General features: G+C 44.1%; 2 protein-coding genes across 6 annotated transcripts in view; both read left to right on the top strand.

The window, feature by feature from the left end:
* LOC127002871 (transient receptor potential cation channel protein painless-like) overlaps positions 1 to 25,000 on the top strand; it is a 116,713-nt gene that overhangs the window by 35,303 nt on the left and 56,410 nt on the right. The gene's annotated exons all lie outside the window — the stretch shown is intronic.
* LOC127003134 (transient receptor potential cation channel subfamily A member 1-like) lies at positions 6,789 to 10,020 on the top strand. The gene is made up of 2 exons (XM_050869533.1): positions 6,789 to 6,822; positions 7,529 to 10,020. Exons 1-2 carry the CDS (start codon positions 6,789 to 6,791, stop codon positions 10,018 to 10,020), a joined length of 2,526 nt encoding a protein of 841 aa, XP_050725490.1.

Here is a 25,000-nt window from a genome sequence, read left to right as displayed (position 1 = left end):
ATTAGCTACTTTCCATAGGCTCGGCACATAGCCAGTATTTACCGACATCTTAAAGATGTCGGTTAGTGGGTCACTGATTATATCACCTAGCTCCTTTAATACCCTCGGAAATATCCCGTCAGGACCTGGCGACTTGTTCTTCTTAAGCTTATCTATCTCATCCTGAACTACGTGCCTGGTAATGATTATATCCCTCAATTTATCGCCATCCCCGCCCTCGTACACCTGAACTCTTTCCGGTATAGTCGTTCGATCCTCTTGTGTGAATACTGAAAGGAAGTAGTCGTTCAACAATGTGCTCATATTTTCGTAATTTTCTACTAGCTCCCCTGTGTTTGATTTCAGCGGTCCAATTTTCTCACGTGTTTTTGTTCTATACATCTGAAAGAAGCCCTTAGGATTACTTTTCGCCTCATTTGCTACTTTGATCTCATAGTTCTTTTTTGCTATCCTGGTGTTTTTCTTAACTAATCTAGATAGTTCGACGTACCGGCCCCTGAGATGTGTTTCCCCATTCTTTATTTTCTGATAAATTCCCTTCTTTAACCCAATCTCGTGTTTTAGTCCACGAGTCATCCACTTAGGATCATTGTTTTCTTTTCTAAGTGTTCGCTGTGGTATATGCTGTTCTTGCCCCTCTACTATTACTCTAACTAAATTATTGTAAGACATTTCTACCTGGTTCTCCTGGCTCTCCAATCCGCAGTTCTGGCCCTCATGAATCCCTAAATTATCCCAGTTTACCCCTTCAAGATGTCTTCGAAGCCACTCGTAGTTTGCTCTTCTAAAATCTGGCACTAACACTGGGTTTGGATCGCGGGTTACCGCCCAGTCTAAGCTAAAACGAACCGTTCTGTGATCACTATTTCCTAACTCTCCGCCCACCTCCAACTCACGTAGCAAGTTCCCATTATTGGTTAGGACTAAGTCTAATATGTTATCTCCTCTGGTAGGCTCAGTAACTACCTGCTTAAGGAAATTATCTTGTATAACTTCAAGAAAGTCCTCGGCTTCCAGGTCACCCACTAGATCTTCCCAGTCTATATTCCTATAATTAAAGTCCCCCATTACGCAGACATTTCTACTCATACTCGCCCTGCCAATCTCCTGTAGTAATATACTCGTGTCCTGCCTGTTAAGGTTGGGTGGCCTGTATATAACTCCTAGAGTTAGTTTTTCTTTCACTTTGTAAACGTCCACCCAAACTGATTCTGAATCCATGTTAGTTTTGACTGAGTTGTTAACTAAACATTTAAGTGAGTCTTTAACATATAGCGCAACTCCACCTCCCTTTCTGCCCCTTCTGTCTTTGTGAAACATCTGATAACCCGTTATTTCAAATTCTGACCTAAAATTTCTATTAGCAAAGTCTATCCATGTCTCAGTGATCGCTATTATGTCAAAATTTTCTGAACAAGCTTCACCCCTTAGTAAGTCTATCTTGTTTCTGAGGCTCCTGCTGTTAATATAGAAGATTCTTAGCCCGTCCTCTGTTACTCCTCTAGAATTACTTCTAAGCTGCCTGGTTATATTATGAGCTAGATGTCCCCTCCCATTACTCCTCCCATTTCCGCCATTGCTCCTCCCCTCGCCTATACTAAAAATCCCTCAGGGTACCAAGTGCTCGCTCAAGGGAGTCTGAGAGAGCCTCAACACCCTTGAACGTCAAGTGTATCCCGTCACGGGCGTAGAGGGCGTCGTTGCCAAAGAAGAGGTCCCAATTGTCGACGAACAGCCACCCATTGCGCTCGCAGTGCTCAGCAAGTCTGCTGTTCACTGCTATCGCCCTGGACAGCCATCCATCGCCAACGCCCCTCCTTGGCAGGACGCCACACACTACTGGTGACCCACCAGCGTCACGTATCCTGCCTAACAATTCTCTAAAACGCCTGAGAAGGTCCTCGCTTGGCACACGAGAAACGTCGTTTCCGCCACAGCTGAGAAAGACAATGGGGTTCGATCCCTCGCTTGCCATACACGCCTCAATCCTGTCTGATATATGGCCCACCCCTGCCCTTGGTAAACACACCCTCGTCCTGTTCTTATCCTTGGAGCAAAAATACCTGTCAACATAACGAACCTGACTATCACCAACAACAAGAACCCGACGGTCGGAAGGGGGGGCAGGAGGGGTGGGTGAAGGGGAGGGAGAGCGGAAGGAGGGAGGGACCTGCTGTGAAGAACGAGGAGAAATTGTGGAAGAGGTGGAAGGTGGAAAGGGAGGAGGGAGGAAGAGGAAGAAGGAGAAAGGGAGGGTGAGGTGGTGGAGGAGGAACGGACGAGGAGAGGGAGGAGGAAGAGGGGAAAGGGAAGGTAAGAGGAGCGAGGAGGGAGGGACAAGGAGGAAAAGAGGAGGAAGAGGAGGAGGAGGAGGAGGAGAGGGAGGAGGAGGAGGAGGGAAAGGAGGAGGAGGAGGAGGAGGAGGAGGAGGAGGAGGGGAGAGGAGGAGGAAGAGGAAGGGAGGAAGGAGGAGGAGGAGGAGGAGGGAGGGGGAGGAGGAGGAGGAGGAGGGAGGAGGAGAGGAGGAGGAGGAGGAGGAGGAGGAGAGGAGGAGGAGGAGGAGGAAGGAGAGGAGGGAAGAGGAGGAGGAGGAAGTGGGGAGATCGGAGATGGTCGAGGAGGAGGAGGAGGATGGGAGGGGCTGCTGTGGGTGAAGACAATACTAGAGGGAGGAGGACGAGGAAGAAGAGAAGAGGGAGGAGGAGGAGGAGGAGGGAGAGGAGGAGGAGGAGGAGGAGGCGGGGCTTGTTGCTGCTGCACTAACCAGTAAGTGTACCTGGGCGGCGAGAGTCGTAACCCTATTCTCTAACTCTATGATCCTCTGATCATCCTTCTGAGTCTTAACGCAGAACCTACAAACGTCCTTGGAAAGAAAGTACTGTTTGGCCATGCGAAGGCCACACCCAGAACAACGCTTGAGGGACGTCATGGTGAAGATATGGGCGAGGCAAGACGGAAACAATTAGGCGCGTTAAGACGATAACAAAGTACGCAGCTGCGGTGAGGTCGTCAGGTCAAAAATGTGTATCTAGGAAAACAAACCACAGCTGCTGTGAGGTCGCAGTCAGGTCAATTCCCCGGGGAAAAGGGTGTGTCTCGGGTAAAAAGGCGCGGTTATTTCTACCCACCAAGACAAAACATAGGCCAATATTAATATACTGAGAAATCACTTATGTAAAGAAGATAATAACTGTGTTCACTAGGTTTGCGCGGAAAGTGGATTATCTAGTGTTTTTGTGTGGACTTAGAAATTAACGTGGCTTGGCGCGCCTGATTCACGTAGTCCTATTATCACAGCACAGTAAAGTATCCTAATAATAGAAGGAGAAGAAAACACAAAAGCAATATAAAAAACACAAAAGCAATATAAAACCGTGTAGCCCTGGGTTCGCGTGAAAGAATGTTGAATTTAGTGTAGATGTGGGAAGCTTAATACACTTGTCCTAGGAGTAACTGTGGATCACTATCTAACTAAGTAAATACTAAATCAGAACACTTAGCGGTCTGTAGTAGAAGGCAGGGTAATCCTCCTGGTTTTGTAGTCCTCCAGTACAGCAGCAGTTCACAGAAGCACAGAACGCCTCACACCGCGAAAGCAGAGGAAAACAGAGGAAAGAGCGAGTTGGCACCACACAGCAGCGGGGCAAAGTCACGTGTGAACCCAAGGAAGGTCGCGCGCTAGTACCATAACAGAGCCTCTGAGTCCCCGCCGGGGGGGGGGACCACAAATTCCCCCAGGGAGGAGAACCCTTCTGGCTGCCGACCTGAGAGGTGTCTTGATAACTCCTCGAACCTCTTTCATATCAATTTCTGCAACATTCGCGGTCTTCGTTCTAATTTTCATTCTGTGGAATACAATCTCTCCTCCTCTAAACCTCGCCTTCTCTTCCTCACCGAAACACAGGTTTGTGAGGCTACTGACAGCAATCTCTACTCTGTTCCCTCCTACTATCTCTATCCTAAATTTCAATCCAAAGCTGGATGTTGCGCCTACTTACGCAACATCACTTGCTCTCGTGCCCACGACCTTGACTCTTCAGAAATATCCACCATCTGGCTAAGACTTCATTGTCATTCTATTACTAAATACATCTGTGCTGTTTATCTTTCACCTAATTCTACTAACTATGTAAAATTCTTTGACTGCTTGAACTCTAAAGTGGAGCACATCTTGACCCACTCTCCCTTCGCTGAAAATCAATGTTCACCACCAGCTTTGGCTTTCATCTTCTTTCACTGGCCAGCCTGGTGAACAAACCTACAACTTTGCTCTCCTCAGTGACCTAGAGCAGTTGGTTCAGCACCCTACACGTATTCCCGACCGTCTTGGAGACCGGCCCAACATACTAGACCTCTTCCTTACCTCTAACCCTTCTGCTTAGTCTGTCAAACTGTTTTCTCCGTTGGGCTCCTCCGATCACAACCTTATTTTTGTATCCTGTCCTATCGCTCCTGTACACCCTCTGGACCCACGGAAGAGGCGATGCTTCTGTCATTTTGCTTCAGCTCGGTGGAACGACCTGAGGATGTACTTTTTCGATCTCCCGTGGAATGATTACTGCTTCCAGGAGAGAAACCCCTCTGTGTGTGCCCAGCGCATCACAGAGGTGATTGTCTCTGGAATGGAGGCATACATTCCACGTACTTTCTCTACTCCTCATGATAAAAAGCCTTGGTTTAATCACGCTTGTTCTCATGCTCAAAGATAGAGAGGCAGCTCACAAAAGGCACCAGAGCCTTCGCACTCCTGCTAACTATGATCTTTACATTTCTTCCCGGAATCTTGCCAAATCTATTCTCCGACTTACCAAAAACTCCTTCATTAATAAAAAATGCCAAAACCTTGCTTCTTCTAATTCTTCCCGGGACTTCTGGCACCTAGCCAAAAATATCTCCAACTTCACTTCTTCTGACGACAGCACCGCCGTCTCATCTATCTCTAAGGCTGAACTCTTCTCTCAAACTTTCTCTAAAAACTCCACTCTGGACGGTTCTGGGCATATTCTTCCTACTCATCTCCCTATGACTCCTTTATGCCTGTTATTAAGATTCTTAAGAATGATGTTTTCTATGCCCTCTATGGCCTCAATCCTCAGAAGGCTTATGGACCTGATGGAGTGCCTCCTATTGTCCTTAAAAACTGTGCCTCCGTGCTGTCACCCTGCCTGGTCAAACTTTTTCGCCTCTGCCTGTCAACATCTACCTTTCCTTCCTGCTGGAAGTATGCCTTCATACAGCCTGTGCCTAAGAAGGGTGACCGTTCCAATCCCTCAAACTACCGCCCTATAGCTTTACTTTCCTGTCTATCTAAAGCTTTTGAATCAATCCTTAACCGGAAGATTAATTTAACCTTTCCACTTCTGACCTTTTATCTGATCGCCAGTATAGGTTCCGCAAGGGGCGTTCTACTGGTGATCTCCTTGCCTTCCTAACTGACTCTTGGTCATCCTCTCATAGCCATTACGGCGAAACCTTTGGTATTGTGCTGGACATATTAAAAGCCTTTGATACGGTCTGGCACAAATCTTTGCTTTCCAAACTACCCTCCTACGGTTTCTATCCTTCTCTGAGCCAGTGGCGTATCCAGGGGGGGGCAGCCCCCCCTTAGGACCTAAATTGCGCCCTTTCAAAGATTCACTGAGATCTGAGGGGGTATCATTCCTGTGAACACTACTACTAACCTACTAATTATAATGATAATAATAATAACAATATTACTACTACTACTACTACTACTATTACTATTACTACTACTTCTATATTAATATTAATATTAATTATAATAATAATAATAATAATAATAATAATAATAATAATAATAATAATAATAATAATAATAATAATAATAATAATAATAATAATAATAATAATAATAATAATAATAATAATAATAATAATAATAATAATAATAATAATAATAATGATAATAATAATAATAATAATAAAAGAAATAGACATACAAAACAAATAAAAGAAATTGCGAACAGTATCGAATTTGTATTAGTAAAAAAAAATAAAAAAAATAGGCATATATATATATATATATATATATATATATATCTATATATATATATATAAATATATATATATATATATATATATATATATATATATATATATATATATATATACGTATATGTATATATATATATATGGTATGGTATGGCGCCTGTCTTGTATATCAGATCCCAACTTTCACTTGGAGCTGGATCCGCCAGTGCTTCTCTCTCTGTACCTTTATCTCCAGTTTCCTCTCTGACCGTTCTATTTTTGCTGTGGTGGACGGTCACTGTTCTTCCCCTGAACCTATTAACAGTGATGTCCCACATGGCTCCGTCCTATCTCCCACTCTCTTTCTGTTGTTCAGTAATGACCATTCCAAAACGATCTGTCCTGTCCATTCTTACGCCGATGACTCCACTCTGCATTACTCAACTTCTTTAAATAGAAGGTCAACTCAACAGGAACTAAACGATTCCAGGATGGAGGCGGCAGAAAGCTTAGCCTCAGACCTTACTATTATTACAGATTGGGGCAAGAAGAACCTGGCGTCCTTCAACGCCTCAAAAACACAGTTTCTCCACCTATCCACTCGACACAATCTTCCAAATAACTATCCTCTATTCTTCGACAACATTCAGCTATCACCTTCTTCAACACTAAACATCCTCGGTCTATCCTTAACTCAAAATCTCAACTGGAAACTTCACATCTCTTCTCTTACTAAATCAGCTTCCTCGAAGCTGGGCAGTCTGTACCGTCTCCGCCAGTTCTTCTCCCCCGCACAGATGCCTTCCAATTATAGGGGCCTTATCCGCCCTCGTATGGAGTATGCATCTCACGTGTGGGGGGGCTCCACTCACACAGCTCTCCTTGACAGAGCGGAGTCTAAGGCTCTTCGTCTCATCAGCTCTCCTCCTCTAACTGATAGTCTTCTACCTCTTAAATTCCGCCGCCATGTTGCCTCTCTTTCTATCTTCTATCGATACTTTCATGTTGACTACTCTTCTGAATTTGCTAACTGCATGCCTCCCCCCCTCCCGCGGCCCCGCTGCACACGACTATCTACTCATGCTCATCCCTATACTGTCCAAACCCCTTATGCAAGAGTTAACCAGCATTTCCATTCTTTGATCCCTTTCACTAGTAAACTTTGGAACAGCCTTCCTTCGTCTGTATTTCCTTCTGTCTATGACTTGACCTCTTTAAAGAGTGTATCAAGACACCTCTGCACCCGAAATTGACCTCTCTTTTGGCTACTCTTTACTTTTATCTTTTATAGGAGCGGTGAGTAGCGGGCTTTTTTTTGTACTCTTTTTTGCCCTTGAGCCGTGTCCTCTGAAAAAAAAAAAAAAAGGCCCGTAGCAGGGTGCCGACAGACCAACTCAATCGGCCAACCGGAGCGTAGCCAACCAAGTCGGTCTGTTAACGAAGTCTGGCGTGTCTCTGAGATGATGGTGGTAATGACTAGCTACTGTCTCCCCTATTAATTAGCACTCCTAACCCTTTATCTTCCGTTTTCTTTCAGGCGGCGCGGCGGAGGAGGGAGGTGCCGCGAGAGGTGGCGAGGAGGTCCACTTTGACGGTATCGACTCCTCCGCCATCGCTGAGCCACAGAGGCACCTCAGCGAGGAGCTCTACAACGCTCTGATCCGTCGCAACATTGAACTCTTTCGGGAGATCCTGGACGAGATCAAGAAAGACGAGCCGCAGTCCATGAAGTCAGTGCTGGAGCAGGAACAAGGGGGGTACACACTGCTGATGAACGCATGTAAGGAAGGACTGCCGGACTTCGTGAAGGAGTTGCTGAAGCGCGGTGCTGACCCTTTGCAGGAGGGCCAGACCAGCAAGATGAACCCGATCCTGTACGCGGCAGAGCACGGCTACTACAAGATACTCAGGCTCCTACTGCTGGTGCTGAGGGGCCAGGGTGCCCAGAACACAGATTACAGGAAGGTGAAGGCCGCCCTGAAGAAGACAGATTACATGAAGGAGACGGCTCTGCACAAGGTAGTGAAGAGGGAGAATGACAATAAAGAGGAAGGCGTTGATTACTCCAAGTGTCTGGAGCTGCTGCTGGACAAGAAAAGGTTGCTGGACCTGGACGTGCAGGCAGAGCTCGGGTACACAGAGGAACAGTCCCAAGACCTGGATGTGCAGGATGAGGGCAGGAACACGGACAAATGTTTGGTGGATCTGGATGCACAGGATAAGGATGGGTTCACGGCTCTGCATCACGCTGTTCTCCATGATGATCAGAGCTTTGTGCGTGAGCTCCTCCTCAGCGGGGCAAGTCTCAGCATCAAGGACAAGTTTGGGAGGCTCGCCATCTCCAGCATCCAACCGTCAGTCCTGGAGGAGGTGCTCAACAACTGCATCGAGCCACTTAACAATAAATGTGAAAATGACTTTGAGATCATCCTCCACTTTAGCATACTGGTGCCCAAACAGACATCGCAGCACCCGAAGATGTACCCGGAGACGGAGTGCCTGAGGTTCCTGAGTGACTCACACAAGCACCGACACCTCCTCAAGCACCCCGTGATTGACACGCTCCTCTCCCAGAAATATCACATGACCTACTTTTTCTTCCTCTTTAACATGTTGATGTACTCGTTTTTCCTCCTCTTCCTGTCACTGTACATCGAGTATTTCCACGGAACCCTCACACCCTCGACGGATGCTGACTCAAGTGGACACAATGCCACAGCCAACACAATCGTTCCAGACTCAAGTGGACACAATGTCACAGACAACACAGGCATTCCAGACCCAAGTGGACACAATACCACAGCCAACGCAGGCATTCCAGACCCAAGTGGACATAATGCCACAGTCAACACAGGCGTTCCAGACCCAACAAAGGACAACATGGCCCTCAAGATCTGCCTGCAAGTCCTAATCTCCATCTGCACCTTGTTTCTTGCAGTGAGGGAAGGGATTCAGATCTATATCTCCTGGAAACGGTACGTGAAGAGGTTTGAGAACTGGCTTGAGATTTTGATAATCTTCCTGACCTGCAATGTGCTGTTCATCCCCATGGAGGCGGCGCTGCAGCAGAGCGTGTGTGCCTGGCTGGACCTGTTCACGGGGATAGAGTTGGTGCTGTTGCTGGGGCGGCACCCACGCCTGTCCATCTACATCACCATGTTCACCATGGTCACCACCAACTTCCTCAAATTCATCGCCATGTTCCACCCCATGTTGATAGCCTTCGAGTCCAGCTTCAAGCTGGCATTCCATAAGGACGGACACTACAACACCACCTCCTCCATCACCTTCCACAACAACTCCTTCACCAAGATCATAGCCATGGCCACCGGGAGTATGGGGTACATGGATCTCCACCTCGATACGTTCACCGATTCCTCACGCCGCCTGTACGAGGTATTCGTTTTCCTCATCGTGCTCGTCCTCATGAACCTGCTCAACGGCCTGGCGGTGAGGGACATCCAGCAGATCCAGCAGGAGGCGGAGATCATGAGCTACAGAAGAAGGGTGGAGCTGGTGTCCTACTTTGAGTCTGTGTTACAAGTCACTCCCCCTAAGTTCCTTGCAAAGATCAAAATGTGCTACTTCGTGGCCTGTCCGAAGCACTACCCCAAAAGAAAGTTCAAACTCTGCAGCTGCAGTACGCTCATGTTCAAGACCTGTCCCCACTCGAACCCAAGTGTCTCCATGTTCCCCAACCGTGCCAAGGGCTGCTGGCTTTCCTGGATGATACTCTGCGTCCATCCGACGAAGGCGCAGAGCAAGGTGGTCAAGGACGCGGTGCTGAAGAAAGAGCATGCCATGGACAAACACGTGGTGCTGGAGAAGGACCACGATGCAGCCAACGACCGCCTCCCGGGGCTGGAGTCTCGTCTGGATCAGCTGACGGCCGCAGTGCTGGAGAAGGACCACGATACAGCCAACGATCGCCTCTCAGGGCTGGAGTCTCGTCTGGATCAGCTGACGGCCTCAGTTTCGTCCCTCACGAAGAAGGTGGAGCAACACGTTCTCTACCCGTCCCCGCAGTGACGCCAGAACACCCTGGCCGAGGTGGACACCTGATTCCTTGTGTCGTGCTGAAGACTCTGCGATGATATTAGCCCAGAGGAAGCAGTGAAGCGAAAACATTCAAACAATGGACAGAGTGAACAAGGCACAGCACCAAGGAGCCTCAACTGAACTGAACTGAACAAAACTGAACTGCCCTGAACTGAAGTGAGAGTAAGCGGCCGTACCAAGGAGGCAGAGCACGGCAGCTTCTTCCTCAAGTTCTTGTTGATCTTGTCGCAGAAGCTGACCGGCTCCCACCCGTCCCGCCAGAAGGGGATGGACACCGTCTCCCCAAAGTGATGCAGCTGCAGCCCGTACCAGCCCACCGCATTCAGGATGGACGCACCGAGGCAACGAGTACAAGCTGGCACGTCAAGACAGCTGCTAAGTCTTTCCCTCTGCCTGCTGCCACAAATGGGGAGTCAGGGGGAGAAGGGAGGTGAGGGACACAGCCATTATTTTCTGGTTTGTTTTCACTGGGCAAGGCAGGAAGAGTGGGGGGGGGGTAGGTAGGGGACAGAGCCATTATTTTCTGGTTTGTTTTCACTGGGCAAGGCAGGAAGAGGGGGGGGGGGGGTAGGTAGGGGACAGAGCCATTATTTTTTGGTTTGTTTTCACTGAGCAAGGCAGGAAGAGGGGGGGGGGGGAGGTAGGGGACACAGCCATTATTTTCTGGTTTGTTTTCACTGGGCAAGGCAGGAAGAGGGGGGGGGGGTAGGTAGGGGACAGAGCCATTATTTTCTGGTTTGTTTTTACTGGGCAAGGCAGGAAGAGGGGGGGGGTATGGGACAGATCCATTATTTTCTGCTTGTTTTCAATGGGCAAGGCAGGCGCTGCACATCCCAGGAAGAACAAGGTACAAGTTACAGGGGACAAGCAACCCTCGGTACACCAAATACAAGGTCGCTTTTCCCTTGAAGCTTGTTTCTTGTTCTTCCTGGGATGTGTAGTCTGCCTCTGCCTGTCCCAGTGCAAACTAGAAGAAATGGCTCTGTTCCTTACACCATATACCGCCTCCAGACGCCTCAAAGCCTTGGTTCCAATCTCTCTGACACTTGGTTCCCCTTACCCTCCACCTCCCATTATAAGCTTCTTGAGTTGGTAGTCTTGTGTCTCCTCTTAAAGACACTTGGTTCCCCTTACCCTCCACCTCCCATTATAAGCTTCTTGAGTTGGTTGTCTTGTGTCTCCTCTTAAAGACACTTGGTTCCCCTTTCCCTCCACCTCCCATTATAAGCTTCTTGAGTTGGTAGTCTTGTGTCTCCTCTTAAAGACACTTGGTTCCCCTTACCCTCCACCTCCCATTGTAAGCTTCTTGAGTTGGTAGTCTTGTGTCTCCTCTTAAAGACACTTGGATCCCCTTTCCCTCCACCTTCCATTATAAGCTTCTTGAGTTGGTAGTCTTTTTTGGATTAGAAATCATCAAACATAAGAGGCAGAGTACGACAATCTGGCAACGTTGTACAGTAACCTTGTAACGGCTCCCACTTAAATTATGTTCCTTATTCTTGGAAAAAAACCCGCTGTAACTTAAGTGGAAGAAGATATAAATAACCTTAGGAAAATGAGCTTTATTCCTGCTGTTAATATGCTATACATTATAGTCTGTTCACTTAAGCTAGATTCCTGGCGCCTAGGCAGGTTGGTAAGCTTGCAGCTGATTGGCTGCTCCGCTCTCCCGCTAACACTCATGTCAGACCACGTCTTGCATGCTCGTGTGAGACATGTTTCTTTATTATATGCCATAGCTCACCTCACATACCGAGCTAGCCAGTTTTGGTTGACACCATCAGACTCAGCAGTGACTGGAGAGTCAAGATGTATTGTAAAAACTCGACAAAACAAATAAGAAAATGGTATTACGATGAGTTGAACCGTGAAGATGTTCAAAAAATGTTTATAACATGTTTTACTTATGCTCACTGTTTTCAACAGTCGTTCATTGACTGCAGAAATATATCATTACATTACGTAGGAAAATTTCTCGTAAACACGATGGTGTGATCAGAATGCAGTTAAAGCTCTACGTATTAAAAACACAAGAGTTATTTATAGCAACATTTCACTCGCCCCAACCATCACGGCGCTCAAGACACCCTGTATGATGATGGTAAAAAAAATGAGTGTCGCGCGCGCCATGATGGTTGGGGCGAGTTACGTGTTGCTATAAACAACCCTGTGTTTTCAATATGTGGAGCTTCATCTGCATTCTGATCACACTATCGTGTTCATGAGAGATTTTCCTACGTCATGTAATAATATATTTCTGCAGTCAATGAACAACTCTAACTTATATAGGTGAGCTATAATTAAAACATGTTCATGACCATGACAGGAATGTGACTATGTGGTATGAATATGTGTATGGTATGATGAATTAATTAGGAATATAATATGAATATGCTGTGAGTCTTTAAATATGCCATGAATATAATATGAATATGATATATAATGTGATTCTTTAAATATGCCATGAATGTGATGTGGAAATGAATATGAATAACATGATATAATTCTGTGAGTATAAACACTAATATGGTCATGTGTAAAAGCTGTGAATGTATGATATGATAAGATATAAAATATATGATATAATAAGATACAGTTATAGGATGAAATGAATATGAGTAACATGATATAAAAGCTGAGAAAAGTACAACAAATATATGATTGCTTCCTCAAACCTTAGAATGAAGGTGTAGTAAAGTGGGCACCCTACTATGTAATGAAGAAAAGAGGGAAAAAAGTGGTTTAATACAAGGTGTCTGGAAACAAAGAATAATTAAGATAAAGCATGGAGAAACCTAAAAAGGAGAAGGAGTGCCATAAATAGGGAAACTTAAAGACTAGACTGAAATGATTACACCAAAGTGAGGAGAGAAGAAAAAAAGTACGAAAAAATATAACAGAATAATGTAAGAACCCCAGAACGCAGGAACGGCACGCTAACCACTCATCCACCTCCCCCTTACTCATATAAATAAGAAATTATGGAAAAAAGAAGCTGTGAATACGATCAAAATGGGTGACCAAGTCTGTGAGGATGTAAAGGAAATCTGTGAAATATTAAATGGTGACTTTCAGAAGGTATTTACCCAAGAGACAGAATTTGAAGAGAGGGACGAGGAGAGAAGGATCGAAAGAATGGAAAACATAAAAGTGGATAAAGATGCTGCAGCTATTGTGAGCACTAGATGGTAAGAAGACTACGGGTTTGGAGAAACATGTAGCTTGCTGCAAAATATTAGAGTGGCATTTCACTACTTAGATGGGGATATAATAAAGAAAATAATAACAACATTGATTAGACCAAGGCTAAAGTATGCGGCGGTAGGCTGGTCACCACACAGGGAAAAGGACATAGGAAACTTGAAAGGATTCAAGGGACCACGACGAAGATGGTGCCAGACCTACCAAGCCTGCCATACGAGACAAGATTAGAGGAAGTGGGCCTACCAGCACTGGAAGAAAGAAGAGAAAGAGGAGACCTGATTGCGTTGTACAGGAACACAAGAGGAATGGACGTGTTGGATAGGAATGGTTTAATGGAGATGGAAGGGAGGAGGCAACCAAGACGACACAGCGAGAAATTGAGAAAGGGGACTTGTTTGAAAGACATGAAGAAGTACAGTTTTCCATACATGTGTGGATACATGGAATGGACTTGGCAAAGACATTGTTGAGGCGGCCAGTGTCCACATAATGAAGGAAAAGTTGGACAAACATAGATTGGGAGACAGGACCATCCCAGCTTGAGTTCAGGCCCTGGTATACTACAAATAGGTAAACACACACACACACACACACACACACACACACACACACACACACACACACACGAAAAAACCCACCACATATCCCTCTTTTTTTATTACCAAAACAAGCAAGCAAGGTAAAAACAGTAAAAATAAATGTAAGGTAAGGTAAGGTTAGGAAGTCAGGTAAGGTAACATAAGGTAAGGAATGGCTGCAGTGATACCAGGTTGGCGAGTACGTTTTTGCGTCGGCTCCGGCGGGTCCTTTCCTCCCCTCTGCCACACAGCCCCAACACCTGTCCCTTCCTCGCATATGTTAGCTGTAGGTAACAAAGGAGAGGAAGAGATGGGTGTTGGGGCTGTGTGGCAGAGCAGAGGGGAGGAAAGGACCCGCTGGAGTCAACGCAAAAATGTACCCGCTAATCTGTTTTCACTATAGGGCGAGAGAAGAAGAAACAGAGGAGGAGGAGGAAGAGGATTAGGAGAGGGGAAAACAGAGCAAGTATAAATCATCTTATTTTCCTCTTCATTTTAATCTTCTTTTTCCTTTCCTTCTTCCTCCTCTTCGTTTTAATCTTCCTCTTCCTTTCCTTCCTCCTCCTCCTCTTCATTTTAGTCTTCCTCTTTCCTCCCTACTCTTCCTCCTCACCTGAACATGTTGATATACTCGTCCTCCATTGGGTGAGTCTCCCCTACAACCACCAGGCAGTGCAGTGACTCACCAAGATCAACAGAGACCAGCTCCTCCAGGGTACAGGTCTTTAGGAGCTGTGTCTTGGTGCCCACCCTGGCCAGGCCTATCACCAGGTTTTCAGGGGTCACGGGGGTCGCTATGCCCTGCCCTGACCTCTCCTTAATGACCTCGAGTATCTGCCTCGCGCCCTGGGATGCCGTCATGAAACTGGGACGTGCTGATTTTGCGTTGTTGAGCTCGTTGATTTCTCTGACACCTTTCTGCATGTTTTCCAGGCCCTGCTCGCTTGTCTTGGCGTCCAGCAAGCACAAAGTATGTCACCCATTCTCTAGGTTACTGGAGACCTCGCAAACCTGTCTCCGTTCATCGATCGTCACTCCACAGAGTCTCCCCGAAGAAAGTTAGGGCTGTTGCTGACCACGGCGTTCATGATAGAGCGTTGTGGACGGGGGACGGGGAGGATGGCGTGCGTCCAGGAGGAGGAGGAGGGAGGGTGATGTGGGTGGTGGCACTGGAGAGGGTCAACCAGAATCAGTCGGAGGTCGCCCGTGTACAGAAATCCAGGATGTCGTCTGGTCTTGTCTCGGTCTCGCTCTCTCTCGGCCAGTGTGTCAGCTGTCTGTCGTAGTTCTCCATGACGGCTGTGTAGCCCTCCAGGAACACTCGGTTTGCGCCCTTGATGGCCTCGAGTCCCTTCACTGTCACATCACCTACTATCCAGATCAGACCCGATGACATACCGTTTTTCGCAAATATCTTTCAAACGAAGACGCGGATCAGCATGGGGCTTTGACACAGATTGTTTCACACATTCCGCTATTTTTTGACGCTATTGTGCAATGCCAGATGCCGTTAATTATGGCGTTTACTCTTGACTGTGATGGCAAAACCTGCGTGAGCCACTTACACATTCGAACAGGTGAGGCGTGACGTATTTGTGACGTGTATCCACCACCTACCTCCACCCCTGGCTTCCCCTACTCCCATCCCTCCCTCCTACCCTCCTCCTTCTCCCCCGCACTCTCTCCCCCCGCCCTCTTTCTCCCCATCTCTCTATATATATATATATATATATATATATATATATATATATATATATATATATATATATATATATATATATATATATATATATCGCTATACATGCGATGTGAAGCGTTGCACACATATGACTTGTCTATAATGGCGGATAACTCGAAAGTATATGCTAAGTATGGTCTGGTGTTTTATGCACACGACCCTGATTCCTGTTCCAGCGTAACTGGATGTTGCTTAAGTGCTGTATGAGGTTTGTTTGGCAATTATACACCCATTGAAAGTTGTACGAGTATATGACCCTCCTTCCCACAGGTTACGTTGAGCGTATGATGGGATGAAGCACGTAGCTGACGCTTGATCATTTATAGGAAATCGCGTAAGAGACGGAAAGGAATAACGGTGGAACTGAAGCGGGAATTCATTGCAGAGTAAAAACGTGAAACGAAATTGGAGAAATATATGAATAATTTATTCTGATGTTAGGAAAAGACTGCCATACGATATGTGTTCATGTAGATATGTTAAAAAGTCAAAGCACACAAAAATAGATAGCGAGTATATGATGGGTGAATTAATAATGCAAATAACTGACCACATAATGTTACTTCATCAATATTCATCACCATCGACAAACAGGTCATCCTCGTCATCACTGTTGATGCAGACGGCATATAATTTATATCTATCTGCCATTAATTCAAGTCATACGTGTGCATGGATTCATATCTCGTGTAAATTGCAAGAGAGAGAGAGAGAGAGAGAGAGAGAGAGAGAGGGGGGTTGGGAGAAAGAGGGCGGGGGAGAGAGTGCAGGGAGGAGGAGGGAGGAAAGGAGGGATGGGAGTAGGGGAAGCCAGGGGTGGAGGTAGGTGGTGGATACAGGTCACAAATACGTCACGCCTCACCTGTTCGAATGTGTAAGTGGCTCACGCAGGTTTTGCCATCACAGTCAAGAGTAAACGCCATAATTAACCGCATCTGGCATTGCACAATAGCGTCAAAAATTAGCGGAGTGTGTGAAACAATCTGTGTCAAAGCCCCATGCTGATCCGCGTCTTCGTTTGAAAGATATTTGCAAAAAACGGTATGTCATAGGGTCTGATATGGATAGTAAGAGAATAGGAAAAGGTATTAAGTGTTGATGTATAGCGACCCAATGTTACCAGCTCATACAGAGAAAAACACAATCTAAGGGTCATAGTCGCATTTTAAAACATTTTGTCGCCCAAGTTCACATATTTGACAAGGGTTTTGTATGAGTTGTGGGCATTGCCAGGGGCAGTTCAATGGCCCTGGTGGTAGTGTGACCCTTCTTCTGTACCGTGAACCTGAGAAACACATATTTGACAAGGCTTTCATAGGAGTTTAGGGGATTTCCAGGGGAAGTTCAATGGCCCTGGTGGTAGTGTGACCCTTCTTCTGTAACGTAAACCTGAGAAACACATATTTGACAAGACTTTCATAGGAGCTTAGGGGATTTTCAGGGGAAGTTCAATGGCCCTGGTGGTAGTGTGACCCTTCTTCCATATCGTGAACCTGAGAAACACATATTTGACAAGGCTTTCATAGGAGTTTAGGGGATTTCCAGGGGAAGTTCAATGGCCCTGGTGGTAGTGTGACCCTTCTTCTGTAACGTGAACCTGAACAAAGACTCATGAGAACCCGCCTGAGCTCCTTTTTGGCCGTTGGAAATATTTGATGTGAGGGGCGGAAGGAGCATCCATTGGCAATACCAGGGTCACTGACTTCGTTTTTGCTGATGATGCAGTAATCCTGGCGGAGTCGCTGGAGGTTTTGGTGATGGCTCTCGAGGCACTGCACGAGGAGGCGAAGCCCTTGGGACTTCAGGTCTCCTGGGCCAAGACCAAGGTACAGGTGTTTGGAGGCTTGCTGGATGACACAGTACAGTCTGTTCATGCGTGTGGCGAGGACGTTGATGTCAGAAAGTTTCACATATCTTGGTAGCGAAGTTCATAACAACGGTGAGTCTCACGACAGATTGGTCTGGCCCACGGTGTTATGAACTCGCTCAACACGAGTATTTGGCGTTGTCGATACCTGTGCAGAAGGACAAAGATCCGGATCTTCAAATCCCTTGTGCTCCCTGTCTTACTCTATGGCTGTGAGACATGGAGACTTGGAGAGGCGGATTGATGCCTTTGGTAATAAGTGTCTACGCAGAATCATGGGACATCGCTGGAATGACTTTGTGTCAAACCGGCAACTACTCCGTGAGACTGATTCGACATAATAATTATTATATTACCTGCATAATCCGTCAAAGCCAACTCCGACTATACGGGCACGTGGCACGTTTTCCGGAAGCTGATCCTGCTCATCAGGTTATCTCTGTAAGAGACAATCCTGAGTGGAGGAGGCCAAGGGCACGCCCACGGAGTTCGTGGCTTGAGCAAGTCGATAGATCCTGACGGGAGGTATTCAGGATGGGAAGGGGGCCTGCATGGAGACTCGCCCGGAGAGACCCCCGGGCTTGGCGTTGTAGGGTGGGCGAGGCGACGCGCCCCCCGGCGTATGCCCCCATCGATTGATTGATTGATTGATTGTGACTCTTTAAATATGCCATGAATATAATATGAACATGCTGTGACTCTTTAAATATGCCATGAATATAATATGAATATGCTGTGACTCTTTAAATATGCCATGAATATAATATGAATATGCTGTGACTTTTTAAATATGCCATGAATATAATATGAATATGCTGTGACTCTTTAAATATGCCATGAATATAATATGAACATGCTGTGATTCTTTAAATATGCCATGAATATAATATGAACATGCTGTGATTCTTTAAATATGCCATGAATATAATATGAACATGCTGTGATTCTTTAAATATGCCATGAATATAATATGAATATGCTGTGACTCTTTAAATATGCCATGAATATAATATGAATATGCTGTGACTCTTTAAATATGCCATGAATATATTATGAATATGCTGTGACTCTTTAAATATGCCATGAATATAATATGAACATGCTGTGATTCTTTAAATATGCCATGAATATAATATGAATATGCTGTGACTCTTTAAATATGCCATGAATATAATATGAATATGCTGTGATTCTTTAAATATGTTATGAATATAATATGAATATGCTGTGATTCTTTAAATATGTTATGAATATAATATGAATATGCTGTGACTCTTTAAATATGCCATGAATATAATATGAATATGCTGTGACTCTTTAAATATGCCATGAATATAATATGAATATGCTGTGATTCTTTAAATATGCCATGAATATAATATGAACATGCTGTGATTCTTTAAATATGCTCTGAATATAATATGAATATGCTGTGATTCTTTAAATATGCCATGAATATAATATGAACATGCTGTGATTCTTTAAATATGCCATGAATATAATATGAATATGCTGTGATTCTTTAAATATGCCATGAATATAATATGAACATGCTGTGATTCTTTAAATATGTTATGAATATAATATGAACATGCTGTGACTCTTTAAATATGCCATGAATATAATATGAACATGCTGTGATTCTTTAAATATGTTATGAATATAATATGAATATGCTGTGATTCTTTAAATATGCTCTGAATATAATATGAATATGCTGTGACTCCTTAAATATGCCATGAATATAATATGAACATGCTGTGATTCTTTAAATATGTTATGAATATAATATGAACATGCTGTGATTCTTTAAATATGCCATGAATATAATATGAATATGCTGTGATTCTTTAAATATGCCATGAATATAATATGAATATGCTGTGACTCTTTAAATATGTTATGAATATAATATGAATATGCTGTGACTCTTTAAATATGTTATGAATATAATATGAACATGCTGTGATTCTTTAAATATGCCATGAATATAATATGAACATGCTGTGATTCTTTAAATATGCCATGAATATAATATGAACATGCTGTGATTCTTTAAATATGCCATGAATATAATATGAATATGCTGTGACTCTTTAAATATGCCATGAATATAATATGAACATGCTGTGATTCTTTAAATATGTTATGAATATAATATGAACATGCTGTGATTCTTTAAATATGCTCTGAATATAATATGAACATGCTGTGATTCTTTAAATATGTTATGAATATAATATGAACATGCTGTGATTCTTTAAATATGTTATGAATATAATATGAACATGCTGTGATTCTTTAAATATGTTATGAATATAATATGAACATGCTGTGATTCTTTAAATATGTTATGAATATAATATGAACATGCTGTGATTCTTTAAATATGTTATGAATATAATATGAACATGCTGTGACTCTTTAAATATGTTATGAATATAATATGAACATGCTGTGATTCTTTAAATATGCTCTGAATATAATATGAACATGCTGTGACTCTTTAAATATGTTATGAATATAATATGAACATGCTGTGATTCTTTAAATATGCTCTGAATATAATATGAACATGCTGTGATTCTTTAAATATGCTCTGAATATAATATGAATATGCTGTGACTCTTTAAATATGTTATGAATGCGATGTGGCAATGAATATGAATAGCATGATATAATTCTGTGAATATAAGCATAACATAGATATGAATACAAGTGTAAAAGTTGTGAATGTATGATGTGAATACTGATAAGATATATGATGACATGAATATGAACAGCTGCCACATACATGACTGGGGTGTGACAGGCTGCTGTGAACATGACTGTGATGTTGTGATTATAACAGGGATGTGACGCCGCATGAATACCATGAAGAATGTATTACCTGATGTGAATATGATGTGTTATGTTGTGTGACCATGAATTTGAACATCATATGATATGTTTGATATCTCTCTATAATGACAGGAGACCAACAGGCAAAGCCCTGTTTCGTGTGTGTGTATTTACCTATTTGTAGTCTAGCGGGCCCGAGCTAAGCTCTAATAGTCCCGTCTCCATATCTACATTCATCCAGCCTTTCCTTCATTTGTTGGACACTGCTCGTCTCCACCACCTCTTTCCGTAAGCTGTTCCAAGTGTTATAATACTTCTATGTGGAAAGCTATACGTACTTTTTCAAGTCATTCAAACAAGTTCCTTTATTAAGTTTCTTTCCGTGTCCTCTCAGCCCCTGCGTTCTCACAGTTGAAAAGAGATCATCTCTATCCACCTCATCAAATTTATTTACCAACTTATGTAGCGTGATCAGAACTCCTCTCTCCCTGCTTTGTTCCAGTGTCGTCAAGTCCATCTCTTTCAATCTGTCTTCATATGTCATATTCGAGAGTTCTGGGACCATTTTAGTTGCAATTCTCTGTATCCTTTCCAACTTTCTGATATCCTTCTTTTTGTGAGGCGACCACACAACTGCAGCATATTCAAGTTTTGGTCTTATCAGTGTTATTATTTTCTTCATCATTTCTTTGTCCATATAATGGAATGATACCCTTATATTTTGCATCATTCTGGAGGTTTCTCCAAATAACTTGTTTATGTGCTATTCTGGGGATAGTGTGTCTTGTATCGTTAATCCCAAATCTTTTTCTTCATGTACCACCTTTAAGTTTTCTTCTCCCACCCTGTATGTTTTCCTTGGTCTTTTTTTTTTACTTTCCCCTATTTCGATAACATGGCATTTGTTTGCATTAAATTCCATCTCCCATAACTGGCTCCATCTATACACTCTACCCAGGTCTTTTTGCAGTTCTTCACAGTCTTCCTCCATCCTAACTTTTCTTATTAACTTTGCATCGTCTGCAAAAAGGCTCATATAACTTTTTTATACCCATCGGCATGTCAATTATATGTAATATGAACATTATTGGTGCCACAACTGAGCCTTGAGGAACTCCACTCTCTACTCTCCGCCAATTTGATTTCTCTTCTTTAATCGTCGTTCTCATTTATCTTCCTGTTAAGTAATCCTTCATCCACTTGATAACCTTTCCGCCCATTCCTCCCCAATTCTGTAGTTTCCAGATTAACCTTTTGTGCGGAACCTTGTCAAAAGCTTCTTTCAAATCGAGATATACACAATCAGCCCACCCTTCTCTCTCTTGCACCACGTCTATTGCTCTTGAGTAGAAACACAGTAAGTTGGTGACACACGATATCCCTTTCCTAAATCCAAACTGTCCTTTATTTTTCATGTTTTCCTTTTCTAAATGTTCAATCCATTGTTTTTCATTATACTTTCACAAATCTTGCACATTACACTTGTCAAAGAGACTGGTCTATAATTTAATGGTTCAGTTTTATCTCCACTTTTATAAATTGGTACAATGTTTGCTCTCTTCCACTCTAAGGGCACTCTTCCTGTATTTATAGAGCATGTTATTATGTCATAAAGTGGTTCCAATAATTCATTTCATAGCTTTCCTTCCATATAAGGTTTTCATCAGCCGCAACAGTTCCCCTTTCTCTACCTTTACATAATTTAGTTTCTCTTCATTACAATTTTCGAGCTTCAAACACTTCAGCGCCCAGCCACATATATTTGCCAAGTCTTTCGTAGGGGTTTTGGGCATTTCCAGGGGTAGTTTTATGGCCCTGGTGGTGGGTTGACCTTTCTTCTGTACCATGAATCTAACGAGGCACTCATGAAAACCCGATTGATCTCCTTTTCGGCCTTTGGAAATGGTTGATGTGAGGGGTGGAAGCGTCTGAGGATACCAACATCAAAGCTTTTCGGGTATTCATAAACCTTTCGGCGCCCGGACACACATATATTTGACAAGGCTTTAGCAGGAGTTGTGGGCGTTTCCAAAGGTAGTTTTATGGCCCTGGTGGTAATTTGACGCTTCTTCTGTACTCTCAGTAATAATAATAATAATAATAATAATAATAATAATAATAATAATAATAATAATAATAATAATAATAATGACAGTAGTTTTTTTGTGATCGCGTTGGTGAGTTTGAAAGAGGACGGGGTTTTCAGATGTCACCCAGTCCACCACCAGCTTGTCCTTCCCTGTGACAGTGTTGTGCCTCTTCCCTCGGCGCCCAGACCCCGTGTGAGGCGGCCCTTGGACACTCCATACTGCCCGTGCAAGCCAGACTCACCAAGGAGTGGGTCAGGACGTGCAGCACTGTTTAGGTAGCCAAGGGTTGTTATAGTTAGCAGACACATCAGGCAGAGACGTTTTCAAGAAGGGCTCCATTTTGGGACTTAACTCACCAATGTTTTGAAGTTTTTTTTCTTTTGTAAATATTTCTCCTTTACTTCCACATATTACTATTTGCTGTTCTATTTATCACAGTTTCTTTTAATGGTCTCAGGGCAGTTTTAGCAAGTTTCCTGAGATTCTGGGTGTATATTTACCGACCTTAGTGACCCAAAGGCGTCAATTTCAATCAGTTTATCCTGGGGAGGCTCATCTCTTATGCTCTCTGTTACTGTATATTATCTATCACTTTCTAATAATGGTTTCAGGGATGTCTTAGTTAATTCCTAAAGTTCTGGGTGTATATTTACCTGACTTAGTGACCCTAACACATCAGTATCGATCAGTTTTTCCTAGTGAGGCTCATCTCTTGCTAAATGTTACTGTCTATTATCTATCAGTTTCTTTTGATGGTTTCAGGGCAGTCTGAGGCCCATTTCACACTTGCGGGGAGGCCCGCGTCCGCGCTTATAACGCGGATGCGGTCCTCCCCGCGTATCCTTTCAGACGGCGCGGGTGAAAACTGCCCGCCACCCGCACGAAGGTGAAAGTAGGCAGAAGAAAGATAGGAAAATGTAATGAAAGCCAGGGAAAGCAAGGTCATCCATTGGAGAAAAGGAGAGACAAAAATAGAGCTGGAGGGGGAAGGGAGATAAAGGAATAAAATTAATAAAGTGAAAGACCAAAAATTAAGAATGGTGGCAGAGCAAAAAGAGAATATGGGAAAAGTGAGAGAAGGGAGACGGAAGATGAGGAAGTAAACACGAGGGAGTAGAGCATCAAAATTCTTCCAATGTATAAAGTTGAAAATAAATAATAAAACAGGAAAATGAACGCACAACAAACCGCATTGAAATCAAGCAGGATACTGAATGTGTTTTCTTCGGAGAGCTGCGCGGGCCGCAGGCATCACCCGCGCCGTGTGAAGACACACATTGAACACTGTACCCTTTGGCTGCTATGCGTGGACGCGGGCACGCAGATGACCCAAGGGGGGCCCGCTTTGAATTTCGCCCGCCCGCAGGCGACGTCCGCGACGTGTGAAAGGTTCCACAGAAAACATCAGTCATAAGTTTACGCGGGTCCCCTCATAAGAGCGGACGCGGGCGTCGCCCGCGTCGTGTGAAAGGGGCCTTAGCAAGTTTCCTGAGGTTCCGGGTGTATACTTATACCCGTGTGAAAGGGGCCTTAGTGACCCCAACACATCAGTCTCAAGCGGTTTTTCCTAGTGAGGCTCATCTCTTGCTAAATGTTAGTCTATTATCTCTCACTGCTTCTTTTAATGATTTCAGAGGAGTCTTAGTAAGTTTCCCGAGGTTCTGGGTGTATATTTACCTATCTTAGCGACCCAAAGACCTGGCAATTTCAAGCTTGTACAAAGATAGACAAGGAGACAGGACCATACCGGCTTAGTTCAGGCCCTGGACACCACATATAGGGAAGTACAAATAGGTATAAATACAAACACAACTTGATAAACCTTGGCCACTAAACTTGACAGAAGAAAAATGACTGAATGAGAAACTGAATGTCGTCCCAAAACCACAAACAGGTAAGTACACATAGGTAAACACACACACACACACACACACACACACACACACACACACACACACACACACACACACACACACACACACACACACACACACACACACACACACACACACACACACACACACACACACACACACACACACACACACACACACACACACACACACACACACACACACACACACACACACACACACACACACACACACACACACACACACACACACACACACACACACACACACACACACACACACACACACACACACACACACACACACACACACACACACACACACACACACACACACACACACACACACACACACACACACACACACACACACACACACACACACACACACACACACACACACACACACACACACACACACACACACACACACACACACACACACACACACACACACACACACACACACACACACACACACACACACACACACACACACACACACACACACACACACACACACACACACACACACACACACACACACACACACACACACACACACACACACACACACACACACACACACACACACCTTGATAAACCTTGGACCCTTAAACTACAGAAGAAAAATGACTGGATGAGAAACTGAACGTCATCCCAAAACGGTGCAGGACTGGACACTTTATGAGCTAACCCAAACGTAGCCTGTGTGTGGATATTCTTTGCCCTGTTGATATATAACGATTGATGGGGAGA

The sequence above is a fragment of the Eriocheir sinensis genome, chromosome 24 (assembly GCF_024679095.1).
Source record: "Eriocheir sinensis breed Jianghai 21 chromosome 24, ASM2467909v1, whole genome shotgun sequence".
Lineage (NCBI taxonomy): Eukaryota > Metazoa > Arthropoda > Malacostraca > Decapoda > Varunidae > Eriocheir > Eriocheir sinensis.
The sequence above is the reverse complement of the archived record's forward strand: the minus strand, read 5'-3'. Positions and strand labels throughout refer to the sequence as shown.

Coding starts and splice junctions, on each gene's coding strand:
- LOC127003134 (XM_050869533.1), top strand. CDS start 6,789: ATGCCTTCCAATTATAGGGGCCTTATCCGCCCTC. Junction 6,823..7,528: donor TAGGGGCCTTATCCGCCCTC/GTATGGAGTATG, acceptor GTTTTCTTTCAG/GCGGCGCGGCGGAGGAGGGA.